Consider the following 18,493-nt stretch of genomic DNA (forward strand, 5'->3'; position numbering starts at 1 on the left):
TCGTTCTTCCACCATTAGACCAGCTCCCTCGAAATGCACTGTATTTCGAGGGAGTTATCTTCTTTGCTCTTGGCAACTCTGATCATAATCTTATTCATGGTCCTTTTTCATACCAGGTCAATTGATCAATTGCTTTCCAGCCAATCTCAGCTCTACACCACAACAGTGCCAGCTGGAATTATTATTATTTTATTTATTATTTTTTTTTCAGGCCTCCGTGGAGTCAAAAGACTCATCGTGGGAGATCCCTCCTAGGAAATACAAAGTCTATCGTACCACTCCTTAAACTCATTGACCTTTCTTGCTCTCACCATTCTATCAGGCAGTGCATTCCATTGTTCAACCACTCTCCATCCAGAGCAACCACTTCTCACCATCTTGCTCACAGTTTCCTTTTGTATCTTCCAGGGATGGCCCCTTGTCATCACTCCTTCCCGCTGTTCAACCAAGAGAAAGAACTCCCCAGTGTCAACCCTGTAACCACCTCTCAACAGTTTAAAAGTCTCAATCAAATCACCTCTCCTTCTATCCACCAAACTCTTTAGTCCACATTCCCTCAGCCGATCCTCATAACTAACATTGTACCATAATAAAATTAGTTTAATCCTTTATCCAAGTGTAAGCAAACAAAGTTTCGCCTGAAAGTATCTTCAAGACTGGGGTAAGATGGTACAACACCGGGCAACTCGTTGCAAAGGTGGAGAAAGGAGTGATGTTAGCTTGCTCCACCTTTGCATCGAGTTGCCCTGTGTTGTATCACCTTACCCCAGTCCTGAAGATACTTTCAGGCGCAAACTTTGTTTGCTCACACTTGGATAAAGGATTAAACTAATTTTATTATAGTCTAACCAAGTGAAAAATTAACTTTAAACATTGTACCGTCCTGAAACCATCTTTGTTATCCACCTTTGTACCCTTTCCACAGTTAATTTATCCCTTTCAAATCCTGGGGACCAAATCTGAGAACAATAGACTGTGTGGTCTGATCAGGGTCTTATACAACAGAATGATAACTTGATAACTCATTTATCTCTGCAGGTCAACACCCTCATTATTGCAGCAATCCTCTGTGTTACCTTCACTACCTTTGCGATATGGGCCCTAAATTTAAGTTTTCTATCAATCATCAACCCCAGATCTCTTGTCTTCCCTACTTCCTCCAGTGTAGCTCCTCCAATAGAGGATCAGATCTCTTGATCGACCCCAGATCTCTTGAGGTTTGGGACACATCGATAGGACGCTATGCAGCGTCCCATTGATGTATCCCAAACCTCAAGACCTTACATTTTGCTGCATTAAACTGATACCCCCATTTGTTTGCCCATCTGTCTAGCTTATTCAAATCCTCTTGGAGGGCTACCACATCTGCACTATTACTAATAACCCTTCCCAGCTTCATCATCTGCAAACAACCGAATACCCCCCTGCAATCCACTGACAATGTCATTGATATAAAGGTTAAACAATATAGGTCCCATTACTGGTCCCTGTGGGACCCCCACTTGTAACCCTGTGCCTCCTTGAAACTGTCCCACCGTATACCATTTCAGTCAATAGTATATGGTAGGACTGATTCAGCCAATCCTGAATCCAGTTGACCAACCTGACATCCAAACCCTGCAACTTAAATATCAGCTTATCATGTGGCATCCTGTCAATTGCCTTCACTAAATCCAAGAAAATGGCAGTATATGCCTTTCCCTCATCTACTGCTCTTGTACCTTTATTATAAAAGGCTAGCATATTACTAAAACAAGAGCTCCCCTTCACAAATCTATGTTAACTCTCACAGATAACATTATCCTCATCTGCCCAATGTTGTATACGGTCTCTAATTTCTCCAAGATTTTAACAACTAATAATGACACACAAACTGGCCTATAATTAGACACTTCCAGTCTGCTACCGCCCTTATGCAATGGCACTATCTTACCTTCCTTCCATTCCTCAGGGAATGGAAGGAAGGTCAAAGGAGCTGTTAGCATTCTCTCAAAATTCGTGGTGAAATACCATCCAGAGTACTCGTATTTGGAACACGTTCTCCTCCTGCACCTCTAAACCTCGAACCTGCCCTATCCCTCTAGTATTAAAATTTACTCCTAAAGGATGAAATATACCAATAAAGTGTTCATTGAACAATTCCACTATGTTCTCTGCATCAGTCACTCTATTCCCATTTTTATCCCACAATGTCATTCTTCCACAATCATTTCTCCTCCTACTGGCCACATAGCTAAAAAATTCTCTAGAATTAGGGCCAATCTCTTCTCATATTCCAGTTTTGAGTTACTCTCCTGGCCTGTGTCTTATATTCTTCATGCATCTGCTCTTAATCTATCTCCTTATATCTCTTCCATAGCCTCTTTTTTGCATGCAGTTCCTGTTTAATATTGTTTGTCATCCACTTTACTCCGAATTGTGTCCTCTTCTTCACTTGTGGAATACACCTTACTATTGCTGCTAACAAATATTCCTTCACAATTTCCCAAGCACTAATGATATCCTGGCCTTGCAATTCCTTCCTCTGTGAAACTTCTCAAAGTTGACGTCTAAGATTATTATAATCACCTGCCTTATAATTCCACATACATTCCCGTCTCTTTGATACTCCTGCATTTCTATTCATCTTCCAAGTCAAAACCACATGGTCACTCTCTCCAACTGGTGGGAGAGATGTCATTTCAGTTATCAACTCTTCTGATGCTATGACCAAATCCAAAACTCTTGAGCCTCTTGTTCCTTCTATTACATGTTGCCTAAGACATTTTTCCCTCAAGAATTCTAGAAATTCCATTCCTTTATTGCTACATGCATCTTCCTCTCCCCAATTTATACTGCTGTAGTTAAAATCTCCCATAACAATCATTCTTCTTGCACTTCCCAAGCTCAACTGTCTAAACATCTCCTGGTCCTCACCCTCTGTGCTCTTTGGATTTTAGCAACACCCACCTCTATCTCACACCATATTCTTTCAAAATCATTAATGTTACTGCCTTCCAAAGCTTCCACTCTTAGAGGACATAAGCAGTACTTTACCACGCTTTCTCTTTCTATCCTGCCGAATAATGCTGTACCCTGCTACTTCTATTCCTGTTATTGTATCCTCTTCTGTCATCCATATCTGTGAGCCAGTGATCCCAATAATCTTTAGCCAGGCTGATGCTATTAGCGCCACCAATTCCTCTCCTTTATTCCAGATACTCCTGGCATTAGTATAAAGCATAAAAATGCCATTGTTTCTATACCCAGCATTATCCCCTCTATACTCCACTGGGCTTAGTGTTACCTGATGTCGTTCCCCTTCTCCCAAGTACCCATTCCCACAAGAGGCCACCCCTGCTACTATCCACCCTGGGCATTCTAGTTTCCCTGCATTGACACACCGACTCATTCAGAACAGCAATCTCTCCAGATGCCTACATCCTTCCTCATTCAAATGCAAATCTTCTCTCACATACAATTCCTTTCTGTCCTCAATGCCTTCCAAACATCCATATATTCCAATCCTCTCTTCTGACACATTCCAGCTATTATGTTATTCAATATTACTGCTCTTCTGCTCAGCTCTTGACTATCATACCTAGGCAACATGCACACTTTCTTTCCTCTCTGTGTCTTCTTTCATACAACCTCAAGCAAGAATCTCATGTCTCTTGCTGCCCAGTTTACCTTACCTCTCAAGTCATTTGTTCCTACCATCATGATCATCTCATCCACCCTTTCACCCCTCTTAATTGCCATAGCCACACTTTCTATTGTTCCTCCAGGCAAACACTCCTTATGCATCCTATCTTGAACACCACGGTTCATTGAGTCCCCCATACATTACACCTCTTACCACCCTGTTCCTCGATTGCTCACATGCATCTCTCACTCTAACACTTTCTCTCTGTGTTTCCCTACTTACCTGCCTCCCTGACATCAGTCTATCGCTGCTTCCAGTGCTCCCTCGCATTCTTCTCATTCCCTCTCTCCTACTGTTTCCATTCTCTCCTCTTCTATCATTCCCATAACTTTCTTTCTCATTCCCTCTCTTCCGCTTACTCTATTCTCTGCTCTTCTATCATTCACATAACTCTCTCATTCCCTCACTTCTACTGTTCTTATTCTCTCCTCTTCTACCATTCCTATAACTCACTCCTACTCTGATTTACCTTGCATTCGTCTCTTCCATTCACCTAATCTCATCTTTCACACTTCTCATCTCATTCCCTAGACATTCCACCTGCTCTTTCAGCTCGTCTATCTCTCTCTCTCTCCCTCCCTGCAAGTCAGCCACTCTTATTTGCCATTCATTCTCCCAATTGAGACTATCTCTGAAAACTTCACAATCCTCCAACCTTTCCATACTCCCCACTCTCATTATTTTATTCATATTTCTCTCACCCTCTATCATACCACTCATCTCTGTACATGGAGAATCTCCAACTCATCAAGTTCTTCCCATTGCCTACATTTTGTGCATATATGTATTTCCCCTTCTCTCACCTACTATATATACAACTGCCAGGATACATACATTCCATAAGTCCTGAATGCTACAAAATCCCGTATGATATCACGCTAAATGGGGGAGGACTTGGCGATATTTGCGATTTTAACTGCTACTGATGCCATTATTCAAAATAGTGTCGAGGAACTATTACAACTAAACGCTAAATAAGTATAAGGGAGTATAAGTAAAAGTACAAACAAAATGTTTAAGCATACTAAATATAAATAAAATAAAACTAAATAATGAAATTTATGTTTCATTATTTAGTTTTATGTAACTACTGAAGGATACTTGTATTCCAGGAAAACAATGTAGCACAAATCTCGACAGAAGGCAGACTATTTACCGATTAAAAAAGCACTTTTTTCAGCACAGCTCAAATTCCCCACCACGTTCTCCGGCGACTCTAACTCCCTCTCCCACAAAAGAATCGCACCCAACGTGGGGCTCGAACCCACGACCCCGAGATTAACAGTCTCGTGCTGTACTAACTGAGCTAGCCGGGCTTCCTCAACAGGCTGATATAAAAATTACTTTCTGCACTGTGATCGTTCCAATTACGCTACACAAAACCTCTTAAAATATTGGCAGGGGTGGGATTTGAACCCACACCTTCAAAGAGACTGGTGCCTTAAACCAACGCCTTAGACTGCTCGGCCACCCTAATGACGTTAAAGAAATTCTGTGCTTGCCAGGGAATTTCTTTAACTAACTTTCTTTTTCTAAAAGGAATAATCTCTGGGATTTCTAAGCTCTTTTCCATAGTCAGATTACTGTGTTCACTCTCCTGATCCAAACACCATCTGTGAACTAATAACCAAAATACAGCAGTATGATGAGATAGAGATTGGTGGTTTGCAGTGGAATGAGAAGCATTATTCTTCTCCTCATTGCAAACTCCCAACCTCCATCCAAACCTTGATTCTCTAAAAATTGTGCCTTTACAGTCCATGATAAAAATACAGCTTGTGCTCATTAGCTCAACTCAGAGACTCCACTTCTCACCCAGCTTATACTATAAACCAAAACAAGTGTAAAAAAAAAAAAATATATATATATATATATATATATATATATATCAACAAATCCAAAGCCAACTCCTTACAAAATCAGTTTTGGATTTATTTATTTTTTTTTTATTTTTAAATATAAAATGCAATAAGCTTGCCTCCTGCTCTACTGGCAGTCAAGCCCTCTGGTCCCTTGCTTTTTTTTTTTTTTTTGTTTTGTTTTATTTCCATCTCTCTCACATCCTGGTGGTACCATGATATTACCTTTAATAAAGATTAATCTTTATTAAAGATTAATCTTTAATCTTATAACTAATCTTAACTAAATTTTAATCTGATCTTTCAACAGAAGAGCATCAGAAAAATTCTCATTTGTCTTAATACTAATAAGTATTTCCTTACTACCTGAAGATCTGTCAGTTAATTAGTTATCACATATTGATTCCACCTTACTTGTTCTAGGGCAGATCTCTTCCTAACTTTATTGACATTTTGACACAGGCCATGGAAAGATTTAGAGAAGCCCATGCAATTTCTCTTGATATCTTGAAGGCATTTGATTGTATCTTTTATGAGGCCTTCTCAGCCTTACTGCATAAAAAGGAAGTAAATTAAACTAGAAATTATAGACCACTACTCTTTTTTTTCTTAAATTCATCAGTAAAATTATGAATAATATCCGAGGTCAGAGGGTAGATGTCACTGATGTAAACAGGGAAGAGCATGAGTACAGAACTCTGGGATATTCCGGCATTGATAAGAGGAAGCCATCCACAATGACATGCAAAGAATGACTGGTAAAGCAGCTTGCAATACAATCACAAAGAGCAGAAAGGAGACCATAGGATGGTAAGATGCTGAGAAGCCAGCCTAGCTGGCCAAGTGGTTGGCATATCTGCTCTCCAGTCAAAAGGCCGCGGGTTCAAATCTCGCCATGAGCATGGATGTTTGTGATGTCTGTGGAAATGCTAGTGGTGGTGGTGGTGGTGGTCGACTGTAGATGGCATTGGTGTAGTTGCAGTCAGTTGGTGGAGACAGAGTTGTAGAGCAAGTACCCTCCCTTGATGAGTTGTTGGACTCCCTGGAAGTATCAAATAATAATAATAATAATAAATATACTGATATGTTTTTCAAATATTAGATGTGCAAAGAAGTGTTCTTGCACTGTTTTGTTCCAACATATATATGTATTGTATTTATTATTCTGAATGCAGCCCTCAGATTACTTAAGGTGGGCAGTCCTGTCTTAAACACTGATCTCCTCGCCATTTTCTAGTGTGGTGAAGACAACTTAGTGAATTTCAGTGCTGTTAAAACACTATCTTGTCTTATTATTCACAGGAAAAATCCTACTTCACTCCATCTTACTTTTGATGTTCTAGGTTCTAGGACTTTTCTTGGAAGAACCAGATTAAAAAACACCTTATTTAAGCAGATTGAAGGTACTTCCATGGGCTCTTCCCCCCTCATCTGACCACTCTCCATTCTGACACCTTCTATTTGGCTAAGATATATTGATGATTTGTTCTCTATTTGGTCCCATGTCTCAGATACATTAGACTTTTTGTTTTCCTCCACCTCAATAGTCATCATCCCAGAATCCAATTCACTATAGAAAAAGAAAACAACAGCCTACCTTTCTTTTTTTTTTTTTTTTCTAATTATGCATCTCCCAAATGGTACCCTTTCTTCCTCAGTTTACAGAAAATCCACCCACACTGATAGAAACATTAACTTATCCATAATTTCCCTTCTCAACATATAGTGTCAACAAACAGAGCCTCCAGCCTTTGTTACATTCAGGTGTCCCTTATAGGTGAACTCATGTTTATTCACCAGAACATGCTGTCCAATGGTTACAATACCAAAAAAATCTACAAATTGTCCATTACTTACATCCCTGTCAATATGCAGACTAAAGTAACACCATTACTATCCCCTATATCTGGGACAGAAAAAATAGCTATACTTTAAAGAAATGTGATTTCTGCAATGCTTTCAACTTTGTAAACACCTGGAACAGAGAGAGAGGAGGAAGTGAATCCATATTTGAAGTTCACTTCCCTTCTCTGCTATCATAAGGATCCACTTCCTCCTCTCTCTGTTCCAGGTGTTTACAAAGTTCCTTGTTCTTGCAACATATCATATTATGGTCAAACTGCAGGATCTGTTAACATCTGCCTGGATGAACACAAAAAATACATCTTTTGCCACAGCTATGGTCAGTCAGGTCTAGCTGACTATGCTTTTGATATCCTGCACAGGATCAGATGATATAAAACTTCATCACAGCAAATACAATCTTGAAAGACTCTTCTTAGAATCAGCAGTAGATTTAAAAAGTCAGCCTAATCTTAATAAATATTGTTATGGTAAACTTCCCAAGATTTCGGAAACTTGAATTCTTGGGCCTCCCACTCAACAACTAAGGCTAGCCAACAGCACCCATAGAGGGTGCTCCTCATGGATGTAAGCTTTAAATAGTCTATTTTCTTCCACTTACTGTTGTTTTTGGAATGATTAAACCTGCAAACCTGCTGTTTAATTATTTTTTTCTTTCTGTGCTGCATTTATTGTATTAAATTTTTACTATGAGTGCGAACCAGTATACTTAGTTTAAGCCTAAATATGTGAATGTATACAGAAGTTTATAAAAAAAGGCCATTGTGCTTTTAATTTGATCCCTCAGGCAGGATTTTGCAATAATTTTCAGTGTAATTTAAATTTGAGCTTCAGATTGTTTATTTAATTCCGTTGGCACTTACCATGAGCAGGAAGTAAGGCAAAATTTTTATCGTAATGCTATTAGACATGGATCTTCATTGTGCTATACGTGATCATTAGCATTTCGTTATTGAAAATGTTACAATTTGGATCACATGAGTTGTTTAAATAAAACAAAATTGTGTCTTTAGTGCATTATGTTGACAACAGCTCTAGGTTCATTTATTGTGATAATGAATACTATTACGAAATGTTTTTTTTTTTTTTTATAATTGTCCATAGCCATACTCTTTCTGAGAAAGAGCGCTAACCTGTCATTTAAGTGAAATGCTTATTACTATTTTCTTATGTTTTAATAAAGAGAACACTGACTTCATCTCATCTTCAAGCGAAAAAAAAACTTTCAACCTCACCTTTCTTGTGTTTTCAGTGTACTTTTCTATGTAAATGGAAAACTTCAGCTCATTAAACAACCAAGTTTAAAAAAGTACTGTCATATTATTCTCCCATGTAATTTCTTAAAGTATATGGTTGTTTCATCTGTAGTTCATATTTTAACAGAGGGTTTAATTTATTTAGTTTAATTATTTGTTCTGTTATGATCACTTTTTCACCAGTTATTTGCCAGTCATTCTTCCATAAATATCTTTCAAATTCCTACAGGGTGTTTGAAAAGTCTGGAACCATTGGTTCCAGACAGATTTTTTTGGCTAACATGAAGCTTGACATCACTCTGATTCAAGTGCATTTACTTACAGAAAGGTGACCACATTGAGGCTTGGTGGTGACAGATCCAGTCTCTTTAAATGTATTCATCAGTTTTCTAACTGTGCTGTACATTATGGGACATCCTAATGGTTCCAGACAGATTTTTTTGGCTAACATGAAGCTTGACATCACTCTGATTCAAGTGCATTTACTTACAGAAAGGTGACCACATTGAGGCTTGGTGGTGACAGATCCAGTCTCTTTAAATGTATTCATCAGTTTTCTAACTGTGCTGTACATTATGGGACATCCTTTCAGGATGTCTGCCGCTTTTCTCGTCCATTCCTGACAATCACCAAGAGGACTGTCTCCTCTTATTCATCCATTGTTAATGTCATTTTTCACCTATAAAGAAAAGCATATTTTTATTATTGGTTCCAGCTTTTCTGACACCCTGTATAAATAAAAATGAACACCTTAGCATGTCTTTTATCCTACTTCATTAGTTTTATGTTTTGATTTTTTTTTTTTTTTTCTTATCGTATTTATAGCACTTTCTACCTTGGTCTTTATACTCTTCATTTACATTTATTTATATGCTCCTTCCTTTCTCTTCTTATAATATAGTTTGTATATGTGTGCATTTAATATTTTTTTATCTTAATTTGATTTGCAGACAGGATGATGATAATGATACAGAAGACATTTTTAAATCCCAGCTTCAAAAAATTGACATGAACTTGATGTCTGATCTTGAAGATGTCTTATTTCCTAAACTTTCTGTTAAAAAAAATAAGACCACGAGTTCTTCAAATACTGATTCTAAGGTATGTAAGCAAGTAAATAATGATTTATCCTAATGTTTTTTTTTAATAATGATATAAACTAATTTCCAAGTGATATGATAAACAAATCTTTAGATTTATAAGGTTATTATTTGTCTAAAAGCTGTCTAGACGACACTTCTTGCAAGTAAAACAATAAACTTTGCTGTAGTCTAGAACATTCATAAATGAACTGTAAACAAAAAAAATAAAATAAAATAAGTTGTATATGATAACACTCGGAAGGGAAAAAATGCATTGTCCATAATGAATAATCAGTCTATAAACTGTTTGATATGGCTGCCATTGTTTAGCATAGTATTCTCCATACAATGCAGTGTTTCAACATTAAGGAGTGATGGTTTCATATTCCTCTGGTAGTACATGTTGTCCTGCAAGTAATCCCATAGTCAAAAGTCTCAGAGATGAATTCAGGTGAGCAATGTGGATTTACTTATCAATCCTCTCAAGTAGTAAACTTACATAGTTGCAGGTCATGCATGTAAGGAGATGTTTCATCCTGCATAAACATTGATTATGGATATGTATACTCTAATCAGATAGAAATAGGTGCACATTTCATTCTGCTTCGCACTTAAGCAATAAATGTTTCATATCCAGTACACCCCCCCCCCATTCAAGCTGTATTCCAGTACACTCTCTCTCTCTCTCTCTCTCCATTCAAGATTTCAAATCTTAATCAGTAGCTTGTAGTTGCATCCTGTAGTTTTTTTTGAATAGTAGCACAACTATTCAAAAACTTTGCAACAGTTTACATGCTGTGTAAGGATTATCTTCTTATTTTTATTAATTCTATATATATAATTAATAAAAATTAGAAAAAATCCTTAGCCTACCTACTACTAATGTACTACTTGCTCTCGTGGATGGGAGTCACATTAAAAAAAAGTCAAGTAAATAACTGCAAGTTGAAAACTTGCCACATTTCAAAACTGTGTCATGTCACTATATTAAAGTTCCACCTCAGATTTAGAACAAGATCCTGCAGCTGCAAGCATTAACTATTCAGTTTGTAGCTCTCAGTTCCATTTATCACTGCTGCACACTTGTTTCAAGAATAGTTAGAACATTTAACAAAGTAAACTGTTGTTGCATGGTCAAGTTGGTGAACTACTAGAGTTAGTATTAGCACCTCTGAATTGGAGGACTTTTCAAGAGATATACAGAACACTAAGAATCACACTTTCCCAAAATTGGGATAAATGTGAACAGTTCATTCTTAAGTTAGATCTGTGGGTTAAGGCTTCAATTCTTTCACACCGACTTGTGTGTAGTATTTTAATCTACCATTATGTTCTGTTATTACAAGTTTGTAATCATTTGTAATCTATAAGGCTATACTTCTTGGGTTGAAGAAAAACATCTTCAGTAACCTGTCTAGTTAAACTGGTTTCTGCCCTCTTTGCAACATAGGCATTCTGTGTGAGTGACACCCATCAGTTACATAACACAACTTAGTTTTTAGAAAACTCAGGACATTATTAGTTATATTATGATAATCAAACATTCTTCATGATAATCTGATATAATTTGTATTACAATTTTAAGCTCATTTATGTATTGTAATTAATGTTCACTAATATTTGGTTCTGTTTATGTATGTATTCATAGTGAAGAATTTATGGAGACACAACACACATATTAGAATAATTACTTTACTCATTAGGAAAGTGACATCCGACAATTCACCCTCTGTATTGAGGTCATCATCATGAAAACATACATATGTACATCATCTAAGAAACAAAGAGATAATAATTCTACCTGCAGATAAAGGTAACTTACCTGTCATCCTGGATACTAAGGAATATAATAACAAAATGTTTCAGTTATTACAAACAAATTCTTACTCCATTCTTGACAGAGATCAAAATCAGGAACTCCATAACCATACCAACAACCTTCCAAGAACCACTATTTCATTTCAGAGTTTTCTAGAAATGTTTGATTGTCTCTTCATTCACTTCATCCTTTTATCCCTTGATTATATGGATTTCCAAAAATTCGTAAAGAAAATATCCACTTAGACCCATTGTGGAAGGTATTGATTCAACTACATATAAGCTCTCAAAGTATTTAGCCAAAATTCTGAAATGTTTATTCAGCTCGACTTCCTTGTTCCTCAAATATTCTGCAGATTTTGTTTCAAGTGTCAAAGATTTATATATTCAAAAAGAGGAAATTATGGCTAGTTTTGATGTCATTTCCCTCTTCACAAATGTGCCTACAGGAGAAGTTCTCTCTTAAAAGATAAATTATCAAAAAAGAAGTAGTCTTTATTACCCCGTTTTGTTAATTCTGTTTATTTCCAGTTTTTTTTTTCCAGATTCCCAACACTAAAGACACTATTTACAAATAGAACTTTAGTGATGGGCAGTACTTTATCTCTCATACTGGCAAATTTATATTTAGTATCTTTTGAGGAAAAAGCTGTCTCTTCATTCCCATTAAAACCTAGGTTGTGAAAGAGATATAGATGACATTTTCCTAATCTGGATCATGGACCTGATTCCTTAAAGAATTTCCTAGACCATCTCAACGATCAACACCCAAAAATTCAATTACTGCAGAATTAGAGATTGAGGCTCTCTCCCATTCCTAGATATCAAACTCACTCATGTATCTGATAAATTGAATATCTCCATTTACAGAAAACCCATTCACCAATAGATATCTTCATGCACAGTCCCATTATTATCCACCTCAGAAACTTGGCATTATCTTTATGCTAGGCAAACGTGCTCACTTTCTCCTCTGTGAAGAAGAGGATATCAACAAAAAACTTCAGTTTCTTCTTACAATTTTTCAGCAAAATGGTTATTCAAAACAAACAGAAAGTACTATTCAGTCCACTTCCTCACCATATTGAAGATAGAAATAATGAAAAAGGCATATATAGTGCCATTTCACCTAAGTTAGCTAAAGTTCTCAAGAAATATAATATCCGAACTTATTTCACTTATCTACCCATGCTCTGTTCCTTACTCAGTACATCCAAACAGAAACATAACTTAAAATATCCCAGCGGTTATCATGTTTGGCAACTGCAACATGCCTTATTTTGGCCATACTGAAAAATCCATCGAGCATAAAAGAGACATCACATATAACAGAATTAGAGCCAGCACTCTATCTAATCACGTCCTCAATTCTGATGCTAACGACAAAAACTCTTATACTCACCCAGTCATGTGGAACAAAACTGAAAACATCTTTCAATGCTCTGATGAACTGGAAAGAAAAATTGTAGGAATTTAAAATCATCCTCAATCCAGTACATTTCAGCACTAACCTCAGTTATAATCTCTCAGACTGTCATTGCGTTGCTATCCAAATTTGACATTCATGAGATCTTGAACATGTGCATATGCCAAACAATGAAGAGCTATGCAGAATGCCTTTAAATGGTAATGTATTAGCATTTTAATGTATAGATTGCTCTTGCAATGTTTGTTGATATTTCTCTCATGCTATGCATCCAATGAAGTCTTGTAACACAAAACTAGTTGTGTGATTTATTTAAAATAAAATAGTGTTTCTACTTTTATCTCTTGGCTTCTAGTCATTTAATCAGTTTTATATATATATATATATATATATATTCTGAACAAGCAAAGTTGTAAACTGCAATCAAATTATAATTTATTTGGCTTGACCAGAGATTATATAAGGATATCATAACTTCCTCTCTGTTACCAGTGAAGCCTATTTAAAGCTACAATCTGCTTAGCTATACTAGTTGTCTTACCAATATAGTTCCTGAACTTAATTTCTCTATTATTATTATTATTATTATTATTATTATTATTGAATATACAGATATCTCTGAGGAGTCAGCAGACTCATCACAGAAGACCCACAGAAACCTTTACACACACACAATACTTATTGTACCTCTTCTTAAACTCATTCACTGTCAGGACATTCACAACTACTTCTGGCAATCCAGTCTACTCATTAGCTACTCTCCAGACAAAAAAATCTAGTCTGTACACCCTTACTAACTGCACTTTTACACAAATTCCAGCTATGACCCCCTAGTTCTTTCTCTATTTGTCATATATTGAAAAATTTCTTTTGTGTCATTCTTATAGAACCCTTTAGTAACTCATAAGTTTCTGCTATATCTCATCTTTTCCCACTATCAACTAAACTTTACAATCCAACACACTTTCAGTCTATGCTCATAGAGAGAATTCCATGGACCTGTCAACAGTTTAGTTATTTTTTGCTGCATCCTCCTCCACCACCTCCTCAATGATTCTCTCTTTGAGAGAATCGTTGAGATCATCTGCATAGCATAGAGGATGTGTTCATAATGTCGAGATGCATCCAAATCATAGGGAGGTTATTAACACTATAATGCTATCTTTACGCATTATAGATACATTTGTGTTCAGATAATTCTTTGAGTTATTTTGCCAACTTTTACCATATGGCATCAGTTTTAACTCTCTTCGAGCTTTTAATCCTCTACCATCACTGTGATACATAGTATGTGATTTTTTCATCCCAAAGGGCATAACCCTTACATTTTGCAACATTAAGTTATCAGTCATTATCTGGTTTCAGTGGTGATTCTGATACAGTGGAGAGAGAGAGAGAGAGTGCAAAGGAGAGTGCTAAAATGATATAAGGATTGTGGAATACTGAATATAAAGACAGATTAAGAATTTATAGACTGCAGACACTAGTAAGCAGAAGAAAGAGCTTGGATATGATTGAGACTTACAAACTTCTGAAATATAAATATTTCAGAATTACAGGAATTCAGTAGGTGGAATATTTCATTTTATGGAGGATAGGGAAAGGATGAGAAGGCATCCTTGGAAGTTGACAATGAATGTTATCAAGAAGGGGGGGTAAAGGGAGCCTTTCTCAATGAGTGCCTGACTCCCTGGACATCTCTGTTAATCTGTTAATAGTAATAATTTTATTATTTGGCCATAATGCAAATTTATTCAAATCATCCTGCAAGATATCTTCATTAACTAAATGTATTAGCTGTTGCCCTCCCCAGTTGTGCATCATGAGCAAACAATTGAATATCCCCCCCTTTAAATCATTCCCTATATCATTAATATACAAATTAGAGTAGTGGCCCTAGCACAGAGCCTTGAGGCACTCCACTAGTTTCCATCATTCTCCTAGATTCCACTCCACCATATATCACTCTCTGGTGTTTCTGTCTGTCAGCTACTTCCCTATCCATACCACCAGCTTCATATCTATCTAAGTACAGCGTTATCATAGTACAGATATTTCCCTTATCTAATTCTGCTGTCACTCTATTATAAAATGTGAGCAAATTACTAAAATAAGACCTAACTTTGAGAAAGCTGTGATTCACTCCCCCCCCTCCCCCCACACACACACCCATAGAGTAACATATTTCAGTCCTCTTGTTCCTGGATTTTACTTTCATCAACTTTTCATCCACTCCTGAAATACTAATTGGTCTGTAATTTGTTGCTTCTGTCTTGTAACCACCTATGTAATGAACAATCAATCAATCAATCAATCAATCAGAAGATCCAAATCCTATTCAATGCTAGCACCATGCTCCATCATAAAGATATGCATAAATTTAACCTGGAGGTAAAAAGAAATAACAAGGTCTATTTGCTTATGTTATTTGTTGATAGTGATATAAGATACAAGAGTATCAGGATATAAGGGTATACAGGGATTTGAAATAGGAAGTGAGCAGGACAAAATTAAGTAACACATTGAATAGAAAAACATATGTACAAAAGTTTTTAAAAAGAAATTTTTAAAAAAATTGTGTGACTGTAGATTCTATACAAGACATTTGAGCTGTGATTTAATGTTAATCAAATGCAGATAGTTCCTGACTATACAAGTTAATTTCTTCCTAGCATGCTCTTTAAAGTGAAAACTTGTATTCAAGAATTTGATGTTAATACAATGTTAAAAACAGGAATTACATTCTCAATAATGAAATTTGATCATAATAATGTTAAATAAAGGTCAACAAAACAATAGTTTATGCTTAATATTTATCCAAAGAAATGAAAACATAGCTTTTTCAATTTAGCAAATTATAAAAGTCATTTGTTTCCAAAACAGCCTTCTCTTTTCTTTATAAATTTCACAATAGCATGCATGCTTAAGCATTTTTTTTTAATCTTTAGCAGCTTTCTAGTGCTTGAAGTTTGACCCTTGTGACTCAAAAATCTTAATTGCTTCTTCTCTGTTTCTTTTTATTAACATCACTCTCCGTAGTATTACTTTCTTTTGTCATACTATACAGTATTAATGCTGAGAATAAATTTGAAATAAGACAAAACAGCAAAAAATTAAGAGCAACATAATCAGTTTTTATAATGTCAGTGCAATTAATTACTTTATGTGATGTGAGTTAGTGAGACTAATGCACTTCCATAGTACTGTATCATATAGTTATGTGCATGGTTTGAAACACTCTATTTATGAATGTTTAGCATTTATGTATTGCAATTAATGTACATATTTTCAATTTTGTTGATGCTTATAAGAAAAAATGCTTAAAAGTGAGAACTGTCTGTATACAATATTGTTTAATTTTGTACTTCTGTTATACACTTTGATAAATAGGTGTCCAAAAAACTAGTAGCGATATTATGCACTAAAAAAAAATCATTACCCGTAACTCTAATTTAAACATAATGATAGAAGTAATTTCTTAGTTATAATTTTGAAGAAAATAAAATGCCTAATATATGTATTTTTATATATCCACAGGGGCTTAACTTTTCACTTAAACCAGCTGATGCACTTCAGGTATGTAGTCTTCCAGTTTCCTACAAGCCTATCCTGAAAGTAAAAGCAAGCAGCTGCAAAGTTTCATCAGTATCTGCAGAAGTTGATAATTCAAAAATACAAAGCTTGAGAACTGAAATATTTCAGTGGGACTCAACATCTGTAGATTTTGTAAATAAGAAAAAGAAAACTTTAGAAAAACCAGAAATAAGTTCTAAAGACATTGTGAATAATACTTCATATCCTTTAGTTGATCTCAGTATACCAAGTTCTTCAAACTGCAGTACACCACGTGTTAATATATCACCAACACAGTTGGAAAATCCAATTTACTTTCAGTTTGATGACCCTTCATTTCTATCTCCAAAACAAACTTTAGTATCATCTACTGATCACACTCAGATATCATCACATCCTTACATTGAATTACTTAATCATTGGAAAGCCCAGACTCTACCAGTAGGTACTAATTTGGAAATGCTTCATTCCATTGCTGCAAAAGTGCAAAAAACTTCCACTATAACTTCTCATACAGAAAACAGAGGACCTTCTTTCAGTGTAGTGCCAAATAATTTGGAATGCTTAACAACTTCTCAGAAGCAGCTAGATATAAATACTAGGGTTCAAAATTTAACATGTGAGATGAGCAGTCCAGTTTGTCCTTCCAGTGGTGAATCCCCAAAGTGTAATACCTCCTTTTATTTTCCTTTTAATTCGTTTGTACAAAACCGATTGTCTACACCAACAGATAAAAGTGCAAGTTGGTTTACCTAACATTTGTGATAATAAAATGTACTTAAGAATTTATCATGTGTTTTTTAGACTTCAAAATATGAACTGTATAAATTTTTAACTATTTATTATAAACTGAGTGTAGAAGTTTCCATTTAGGTGATGCGAAAACATGAGTAATTGATAAAAATCCATTTTGATATGCCATTGTAATATATTATTTTTGTTTTCATGAAGAGACTTCAGTATTTGTCATTACATTTTCTTTGGGAAAAAAACTACCTTGGAGGTGGAACTGTTAGTTCCATCCACAGGGTTCCAGAAGCTAGTTGTTATGTAGTATTATTATTATAGTGGTACTGATGGGATAGATAATCTGAAATCTGTAGATACAAAACTGATATTTTTACAAGCCACTTCTCTTTAACCATACCTGATAGCAAAAATTGTCTGCCACCTGATAACATTCACAAGCATTTATGCTGAAGTGTGATTCAAACTCAGAAAGCAGAGATGATATTCATTCAGACAATAGGTAGTATTTTATATATCTATTTGAAACAAAGTGCACTCATATGGGATCTCCTTGAGGCTGAGACTAAATTATTAAACTTTAGCAAAGTCTTTTGAAGATGGTCTCTTTCATTTATTTTTTATTGTATTAATTATATTCAAAAGATTTATCATTATCATGATATTCACATGGTTTGTATCAGAAAACTTCTTACCATCAAGAGTATAAGGAGAGGTTTTGTATTTTATTAATTTAGCTATAGTGTTGTTTTTATATATTAACTACATATGTATTATACATCTAGTTAATAATTAATATATTATTTTTATATATTACATTAATATGAATTTGTGGTATAGACATTGTTTTCCCTAGCAGAGCCAAATCCTTACTTTAAATCATGATAAAAGTCTACTGTATACTGAATAGGTCACTTAAGTGTCAAAGCTAGATAACTGGCAGAGCACCTCCACAAAAACTTTAAGGAATGTGAAAACCAAATAGGGCTTCTGACCTAATGTCCAATCATTAACTTCATGTGATGCATCCTGCAACACCATATTTCAACATGAAGATGTGCAGAAATTCACAAGGAGAGAAGACAAAAAAAAAAAAAAGAAAACAAAACGTTTTGATTATATTTTACCTGTATTTGATTATAATTTATCTTCACACTAATTCATAGACAAACAGTATACAGGGG

The 18,493-nt window shown here is 35.5% G+C and overlaps 1 protein-coding gene and 1 non-coding gene across 6 annotated transcripts in view; one reads left to right on the forward strand and one right to left on the reverse strand.

Moving 5' to 3' along the window:
- LOC150098087 (DENN domain-containing protein 1A-like) overlaps positions 1-17,351 on the forward strand; it is a 224,361-nt gene extending 207,010 nt beyond the window's left edge. For all 5 annotated transcript variants that reach the window (XM_090406168.1, XM_090406169.1, XM_090406171.1 and 2 more), the window contains 2 exons: positions 9,614-9,764; positions 16,527-17,351. In XM_090406168.1, coding sequence (XP_090262294.1) covers positions 9,614-9,764; positions 16,527-17,318 — 943 coding nt within the window. In that variant the 3' untranslated portion in view covers positions 17,319-17,351. The remainder of the gene's footprint in view (positions 1-9,613; positions 9,765-16,526) is intronic.
- Positions 4,929-5,001, reverse strand: TRNAN-GUU (transfer RNA asparagine (anticodon GUU)). The gene has a single exon. It is a non-coding gene; the product is annotated as a tRNA-Asn (tRNA).
- Positions 17,352-18,493: the final 1,142 nt, after the last annotated feature.

Source organism: Typopeltis vanoorti, chromosome 16, assembly GCF_054136105.1.
Source record: "Typopeltis vanoorti isolate ZY-2024b chromosome 16, IOZ_Tvanoo_1.0, whole genome shotgun sequence".
NCBI classification, from domain to species: Eukaryota; Metazoa; Arthropoda; class Arachnida; order Uropygi; family Thelyphonidae; genus Typopeltis; species Typopeltis vanoorti.